Consider the following 8737-nt stretch of genomic DNA (forward strand, 5'->3'; position numbering starts at 1 on the left):
TCCCCCCGGGCCGGCGGGGACTCCCGGCCGAGCGGGGGGCAGGGGCGGGCAGCGCGGCCGCAGCGCCCGACCTCCCCCCAGGGGGAAAGTTATGGCCCTGGGCAAGGTCCGGACCGTCGTCCCGGCCATAAAATACACAGAATGACCGTTCACGGCTAGGAAGAGTAATTCAATAAGTCGCCTTCCCTCGCAATACGGAACGAGTTATTAAGATAAATCTACCTTCATCCCTCCATTTTACACGGATTAGGAGACATCGTCATTCACTGCGGAATTGCACGTTATTCTGTTTGTCGCTCCTGTTTTAAACTCCGTCCCCACATTCTAGGTTTACCTGCTGTATTTCCAGGTATACCATGGTAAACACTACTATGTTCTTCCGTTAGGTTTTTTCTTTTAATTAAAAAAAAAACAGTTTACTTTTTCTGCTTTAAAATTTATTTAACTCAAAATTGAATGCATCCTTAGGTTTTCTTTTTAGCAGAAAGACTTTTTAGTAAACTATATACACAATCTGAATTCCCTCATAGCGCCTAAATAAAAATTATTTCACAATGCATTTACAAGAAAAGGTACAAAAGAAAACAAAATTCAAGAGAAAAACAAACAAAAAATATTCCGATACAATAAAGTTTTACAAAACCCAGAAAAAAACCAAACCAAACCAAACCAACCAACCAAAACAAAACCCCAAGCCATTGAAGCCTCCAAAAGAAAAATAAAGTTTTATAAATAAACAAAAAATAACAAAAAACACTCCCAAACAAAGAAAAAAGCAGGAACATCTACAAAAACAAACAAACAAAAAAAACTTTTAAGTGTTTTGGATTTGCCTTAGTACATAAGTAATAAATGAGAACTGTTTCCCCATCAACTTCGAGTTAATTGGGCAATAAAACGCCTTCTCAAGAAGCGATCCGTGACTGAAATCGTAGCGGTTCCGCGCGGTATAAAAGTTGGCATCGCCTACAACTTTGTGTGGTTATTATTGATATTTTCTGTCTTTTCGCCGTCGTGTTTTTTTCTTTTTTCTTTTTTCTTTTATTTTTTTCCCTTTCTCTTTCTCTCTCCTCTTTTGCAAATAAACGCTCTATGTCTCTTGGGACAATGATAAATACTGTACAAAAAGTCTCGATAAAACACGGAAGTTCAGTCTAAAACTAGTTTCATAAACTAGTCCTTCTAAAAAAAAGGTAAGTAAAGCAATCGTTACCTTTTTTCTCTCTCGTTATTATTATTATTTATTATTATTATTACAAGAACATCAAAACATTTCTGTACAAAAAGGAAGAAAGAAAAAAAAAGAGAGAGGCGGGGGAGGGCGGGATGGAAGGGGAGCAAAAGGCAAAAATAAGACAGGGGGACGCGGGAGCGGCGCGGGGCCGGGGCGCGGGCGGGCGGCCGGGGCTGAGCGTGCGGTGGCGGCGGCGGGCGCGCAGTCCTGCGGGGCTGCCCGGGGCCGTAGCCAGAGTCGGTGGCGGAGCCTGTACCGGTGCCCGCGCCCGCCTCCGCCGCTCCCAGCGCCGGTGCTGGCGGCCGGCGGGGGCTCAGATATGCGTCAAGGGGACGGTGCCGTTCACCCCCGTGCTGGCGCTCTGGTAGTGCTGGGGCAGGGAGTGGAGCCGGCTCTGGGCGGCAGCGGCCGCCGGATCCCCGCCTTCCCCGGCCGGTAAGTACATGCTGATCATCTCCCGCAGGTCCCCGGGGCACGGGGCCCGCGAGTGCGAGGTGACGGGCGGGCTCACGCTGGGCTCCGACTTCACCAGCGAGCCCAGGGCGCCCAGCGCCCCCGAGGAGGCGGCCGCCGCCGCCGCCGCTGCCGCCGCCGCCGCCGCCGAGTTCTGGTGGGGCTGGGAGCCGTAGGGCAGGGCGCCGTAGCCCGAGGGCGAGGCGCTCATGTAGCCCTGTGAGTTGGAGATGGGGCTGTACTGCAGGGCGCCCATGTCGTAGCGGTGCATGGGCTGCGGGTTGTGCGGGTGGTGCGGGTGGTGGGGGTGCGGGTGGTGCGGGTGCCCCCCGCTGCCCGGGTGCTGGCTGTAGGCGAGCTGCGCCTCCTGCATCATCGCCGCCGCTGCTGCCGCCGCCGCCACCGAGCCCGGGTAGGCGCCGTTGGCCCAGCCGTTCATGTGCGCGTAGCCGCCGCTGGCCGTGCCGCCGGGGCTCTCCAGCCGCTGCCCGACACCACCGGGGCTGACGCCGACGCCCATGCCCACGCCGACGCCGGCCGGGCCTCCACCGGCCGAGCCGGCGCTCAGCAGCCCCCCGGCCAGCGAGTACTTGTCCTTCTTGAGCAGGGTCTTGGTCTTCCGCCGGGGCCGGTATTTATAATCCGGGTGCTCCTTCATGTGCAGCGCCCGCAGCCGCTTCGCCTCGTCGATGAACGGTCTCTTCTCGGCCTCCGACATGACTTTCCACTCGGCCCCCAGGCGCTTGCTGATCTCCGAGTTGTGCATTTTGGGGTTCTCCTGGGCCATCTTCCGCCGCTGGCCCCGCGACCACACCATGAAGGCGTTCATGGGTCTCTTGACCCGGTCCTGGTTCGCTTTGTTCCCCCCGCCGCCGCCGCCACCGCCGCCACCTCCCGCTCCGGTCTGCCCCGAGAGGTTCGTGGGGGCCTGGGCTCCGCCGGGGGAGTGCAAGTCCGTCTCCATCATCATGCTGTACATTCAAGTAGCTTTTTTATTTTCCACCGGCGCCAGGCGTGAAAAAAGAATCAAACATAGAGGAGCCCGGGAGGATGGGGAGCGAGCGAGGCAAAACCCGTTTGTATGAAGGTAGCGACCGCCGTGCAAAAAAAAAAAAAAAAAAAAAAAAAAAAAAAAAAAAAAAGCAGGAGGAGAAGAAAACCGTGAGGAGAGTGATCGGCGACCCCGCCGGAGAAAAACTTTCTCCCTTTTGCAAATCACTTTCGGGGCTCGGCGGCGACGGGGATTCGAGCTGCTCAAACAGGTGCACGGCAAACTTGCTGCTTGACTTGGCGAGGAGGGAGGAGTGTGCGGAGCCGTCGGCGGTGTCCTCCGCTCTCCGGCGCTCCCCGGCAGAGGCGCGCACACCCCTCCGCTCCCGCTCTTATCCTTAACGGAGCTATTTTTTTTTTGTTCTTTGCTAACTTGGAGAGAGAGAGGGAGGGAGGGAGGGAGGGAGCGTGTGTGACTTGCATCCGCTGATCGCAGGTGAACGGAGCAGAAGAGAGAGGAGAACCCACCGCCACGCAAAAAGCAGGAAAAAAAAAAAAGTATTTAAACGTTAACTAAAAAAAAAAAAAAAAAAAAAAAAAAAAGCGGGAGGAGGAGGATCGGGGGAGGGAGGGGGTGGGGGAAAGGAACCCAACCACAACAAGGGCCGGGCCCGGCAGCCGGGGCGCGGTGGCACGGTAATTTGCTGGCGGTGGTCTCCCTCCCGCGGCCCGGGCGGGACGGGACGGGGCCGGGGACGGGGCCGGGTCGGGAGAGGAGGAGCCGCCGGGCGCGCGGTCGAGCGGCGGTTGCAGCCATGCGGGGCGCGCGCCGGGCCCGCCTTAAATCGCCTGGCGGCGGCCAATGGGGGCGCGCCGGCGGGGTGGCGATTTGCATGGCGCGCGCTGAGCAGTGACGTCCGGCGGGGCGCGCCGAGCCCCGTGGGTGGGAGGGGGAAAGTGGGGGGCGGGCGGCGGGGTCACGGCGAACCTCGCCCCACCTCGCCCCCAGCCCCGGCCCCGGACACCGGACACCCCCTCCCTCCCCGCTGGGCAATCGCTGGAGGGAGGCCTTGCACCGCGGGATGCCCCGTCCCCACCGGGCCCGCCCGAAACTTAGACGGCCGTAGAGTGGTGTTCGGGGGGGGGCGGGCTGGGCCACCCCAGGCTGTTCGCCCAGGCCGGGCAGCCCTCGTCGCTACCGCACCTACGCCTTTTCCACAGGACTTCGCCCGTTCTGGAGCTTTCGCTGGACAAGCGGAGGCAGACGGGTCCCCCCAGCTTTAAAACTGCTCCCAGACCTAAACTCGTGCACAAGGGCGTGTTGCATGCAGTCGTTACACACTTAGTCTTAGGGCAGTTAAAAGCGTCTGGAACTAATAAAGGTACACAGAAACACGTTATACTTGTATAAAGTAAGCACAGGCGTATGGTTTTTCCCCCCTCTTCCCCCTTATGCCATGGCTGTCCTGTGAGATAGATTACAGTTATTTTACAGAGGGGAGAATATGGTCCCTACTGAAATCCACACTGTAATCTTTAACTTCCTGTGAGGAACGGACGGTGTGTCGCACAAACATCCAAACACAACAAACCGCCACCCCCATCGTCTTTTGCCAGGTGGAGGAAGGGACACATGGCATCCCTGCTCCTCTCCTGGTTCGTGAGTGTTAATTTTCCCGACCCTAGTGGCCTACCAAGGGGTAGAATCACGCCGTAGTTCCCCAGTTACTGATATCACCACCAGAAGTTTTCTGCAGGAGGAGCACTCATCGTGCACAAAGCACCAGCCTCAGGAGCTGGGCTAGCATTAGACTTTTTTTTTCCTCCAAAGACTCGTAATGAAACAGTGATCTCATCACAATAATCTGGGTTTGCCGAAGAGAATAAAGTGTCTCTCCTCATTTCTCACGGCTGAAGGCTCGGCCTGCTATCTGGGCCCTTTGAGCTCAGTCAGGGTGTTGCTGTTCTCTCGGGTGGTGGGGATGCTTTTGGGGGGACTCTGTTCCCTTCCAATCGGCCCTAACGATGCAAAGGTGGGGGAGGAAGGAGGTGGAAGCGGTGTGGTATTGGACCTGCACTGCTCCAGCCGATATTTTCCCGAGCTGATGAGTTGCCACATCTGCAGGGGCAAAACAAGCAAGACCGGTGTGATTGCTAAATGATGTATTACAAATATAATTGATTGGGGTAGGAGAGGCGGGGGAGGGGAAGAGGTTACTGCAGAAAGACACGTTTCCACTTGGATGGCAAGCGAAGATATTAGGAGTAAAAAACACGAAATAAATGACACTGCTAGCACGTTATCCACCCAAAACCTTGGTGATATTTGTTTGCCTGAAATTTGATATAAAGATACTCGAAGGCCTCCTGACAAATAAATGGGACGAATCGGTGCGGGGCAACCTTTTCCAAACCAGTCCCCTGCACCCTGCGAGCAGGCGGACTCCATGGGAACACACGCTCACCCCTGGAAATCGGGGATACAGCCCCCACTTTCCTGCCTCTCACATGCAGGGAAACCGCGGCCGAGGCTGACCCTACTCTTCCCTTCCTCGGTGCGAGGGGCAGCCTCTCACCCGCAACCCCCGGGGGCTGCCCCCCTGCCGGGCTTTCTCTCGGTGCGGGGCTTCCTCCTCCTCCCTTCCTCCTGCAAATAAACACCGAGCGCCCCTTCCCTAAAAGTAGCCAAACCGCCATGAACACTGTCCTTGAGGGTGGATAAAGGCGGGCAGGGAGCGGGGGACGAGAAGATGCTGTTGACATGAGCCCCTTTGCCCCAGGCGCACCTCGATCCCCGACGGCGAGGGGTTGTATATCGACTGGGGAGGGGACCTTAAAAGCCAGCTCGGGAAGCAGAGTGGGGTTTTTCTTCTGAGGTAAAAGTAGTGCAGATCCCAACTGGCGGAACAGGGAGGAGGTCAAGCACTTTTGCGAGTGCCAGGAGTGCTCTGCGGGGGCTGGATTGGTGGAGGCGGGGAGCTGCGCCCAGAGATAAGAGGTCCCTGGACTTCTACCGAGGAAAGTGGAGTTGCAAACAGCCAGGAATCTCGTGTGCAGGGAATATGGGAGGCCAGGGGGGTGGGGGTTCGTTGGTGAAGACTGCAGGGAGGTAAGGGGGAGCGCGGGGAGGAGATCCTGCAGTAGAAGCGGGACCAGGGAGAGCTCAAGGTCCGGCAGCAGTACCGGCCGCCTCCCGGGCCCACGGAGGGGGCAGGTACTGGCTTGGCCGGCTGGCAGGCCGGATGGAGTGACGAGTGCCTCCGCCGGCCACCGCTCTCTACCGCGTTCGGGCTGCGCTGAGGGACGCGCCCCGGCGGACCGCACTTATCCCGCTACCGCCGCCGCGGCGGGAGGGCGACCCCTCGGGGCGGGGGTGTCCCGTCGCAGTCCCGGCCGGCTCTGTGCCCGCCGTGCCCCCGCTGTGCTCGGCCCCAAAGGGGAGGAGGGGGCAGGGGGCCGAGCCGGGCACCCCGGAGCAGGCGGCGATCGCCGTCTGCTGGCTGCCGCCGTGCCTCCCTCGCCCCGGGGCCGGCGAGCGCCAGCCCTCACCGGGGAGATGCCGTGGAGAGATGCTGGTTGATCCCTCGCCAGTCCCGTCTGAAACGCGATGGGGGGCGGAGGGGGCGATCGCTTGCAGCTCCTCTGGCCCTTCACTGCAAAACAAGGTGGTCAGCACGAAATGCAAAGTGCACTCGGGGAGTCGTTACCCGGGCCAAAGCGAGCAACCAGGAGGGCAGGAAATGGGAAGTCCCTTCCTGCCTCGGTGACTTGACAGCTCGGGGATCACGGTTTTGAACAAGAACTGCTACCCAGCCAGGATGGGATGGAGGAAAAACGGCGTCTGAATAAAGTCCCGCTTTCTTTTCCAGCATTAACAAGTCTTCCGGGGGACCCTACAGCCCCAGTCCCAAATCAGATACAGGCGCTCTGTGTGTTTTGTTGTCTTTTCCCAGCTTGCTGGGTAAAAACGTTTGGAGAATCTCTGGAGCTTTCGAGTAGGGGCTCACCCTGTGAACGGTACTCACACATATAATTCAAATTTCACAGCTGACCTGCTCTGAAAACCTCAATCAGCTTCTAATTGAAGGGAAAACAAAATATTGCTTCCCTACAGCAGAGCTAACGATTTAATCATTATATCAGACATTATAGCTTTTAATTAGGCTAATGCTGATACTGTATGGAAAGAGATAATTCAACACAGTTCTTGATGAATTCTGTAATTGGGTTAACGGAGGAGCAGTTGGGGGAAGAGACGTCAATATTCAAGCTGCGTATATAGCCACCAGGTTTATGAATGAAAGGGAAGGGGGGGGGGAAGAAAAGGGGGAGTGAGTAAAGGGCTAAAATTCCTTGTCCCCTTCGCCCCGGAGAGCCATGCCAACCAACGGGCAGCGTGATAAGGGTAAGGGCTGTCCTGCCGCCGCCTCGGCGCGCCCCGCTCCCGGCCACTCCTCCTGACCAGCTCGGGCTGTCGCGACAACAGCACGACACGAACGGTGGCCCCGCTGCGGCTCCCCGGAGCGGTTTGGAGAGTCGGCCCGGCTCCCAGGCCGTTTTCCCTGTATGTCCCCCCACAGCCGACGGGTCGCCCACGGCCGCGCTGGGAACACGCAGGGAAGGGAACGTCCCGGGCCACCTGCGCTGATACCACTCGGCAGGGTGCCCCGGGGCAAAGACGGGAAGAGCACGGCGGGGAAACACCGAGGGTGGGTACGAGGCGGAGCCGAAAGGTTTCTAAAGTCCTAGTGAGAACAGGCAGGTGCCCTCCGCACCCGGGGCCGGCGAGGCTGGTGCCGGGGCTCGGCTGTCGGGAGCCGCCCGCCCTGCGGGGAGCGGGCGCTGGGAAGGGGGCGCGACACAGAGCACAGATGTGTGCTCGGGAGCAGACTGCTCTGCACAATATCAAAGCGGCCGGAGGGCATCCGACTACTCCGTGTAGGTACTTCCATTCATTTATTTATTGTGTCAGGTAAAAGGGCGGCTGGAGCCATTTTTCTGAAGGAATTCTGCATCAGCCCCGTTTCTCCAGTAACGAGAAATCGCCCCTTTCTGAAGAGTTTGTATATCCCAGCCTTTTTGTTTTCGTTCCTTTCTTTCGATTTTTTTACTGGCTTTGAGAATGGGCTTTATATTTTCGTTGAGCCTAAAAGCAGTAGTATCGATCTCCCGCACGTTTGATCTCTGCTGCAGCCGGCGGGCGCCTCAACGCGACAGCGGGTCCGGGCGGGCGGGTGGGCCGGCCGTGTCGGGGGTGTCACCTTCCAGCACCGAGGCCCACTCTGCAGGCACGGTGAGGTACATCTCGGTGGGACGGTGGGACAGCGGGACAGTCAGTCCACACCTAAGAAAATATTTCCTCCCCCACTGCTCATCCTTGCAGGATGTACTGAGTGCCTCCACGCCTTGAAACGGGCCCGATCCTTCCTCCGGTGGCATTTACGGGATGGGGTCCTAACGCAGTTTTGCCAGAAGTATTTTCTAAAATGTTTGTTTATGTTACTTATTAGGTCGACTTCCAGCACAACATTGTTCTGAAAGAGGAAGATTCTGTATTGTGAACTATCCTTCTCTTATTTTCTCAGTAATTACAGTAAAATTAAACGGGTTATTGATAACATTCCAATGACACAACCCCCTGTAATTAACAGGCTGAATACACCTTTTTACATTACACAAAAGTTGTAATTTCCAGGTCTGTTCAGATTTTTTAAAAATCATTATTACTAAAGCACACACCGAGAATATGCGCTAATCAGAAGGCAAAACACCTCGCGGAAGATGAGGGTTTGCACTGTGTTACTTTCTAGGATTTTGGTTTTCCATGCAAAGGAATGACCAGAGCTTTTACTTTTTAAAAGATGTATTTGTCGATAGAACCTGTACACATAAATATCTACCCAGCAACTTACATTCTACTATAAGGAAAATATTTTGAAAGTACAGTTTTATAAAGCTAATCTTTTAATGGAAAAATCAGAAATGCGAAGATAGAGTGCTCATCGGGCTGGTATGACACGGGAGTTATTACGAAGTTAATATTTAAAATTGAGCTGCTGA

At 56.1% G+C, this 8737-nt stretch overlaps 1 protein-coding gene across 1 annotated transcript; it reads right to left on the reverse strand.

Moving 5' to 3' along the window:
* Positions 1 to 1547: 1547 nt before the first annotated feature.
* SOX1 (SRY-box transcription factor 1) lies at positions 1548 to 2666 on the reverse strand (the record flags this gene model as incomplete). Its single annotated transcript, XM_082076353.1, has 1 exon — positions 1548 to 2666. The coding sequence occupies one exon, from the start codon at positions 2664 to 2666 to the stop codon at positions 1548 to 1550; it is 1119 nt and encodes a 372-aa protein (XP_081932479.1).
* Between the last annotated feature and the right edge of the window lie 6071 nt (positions 2667 to 8737).

This window comes from Streptopelia decaocto (genome assembly GCF_964273445.1).
Source record: "Streptopelia decaocto genome assembly, chromosome: 1".
NCBI lineage: Eukaryota > Metazoa > Chordata > Aves > Columbiformes > Columbidae > Streptopelia > Streptopelia decaocto.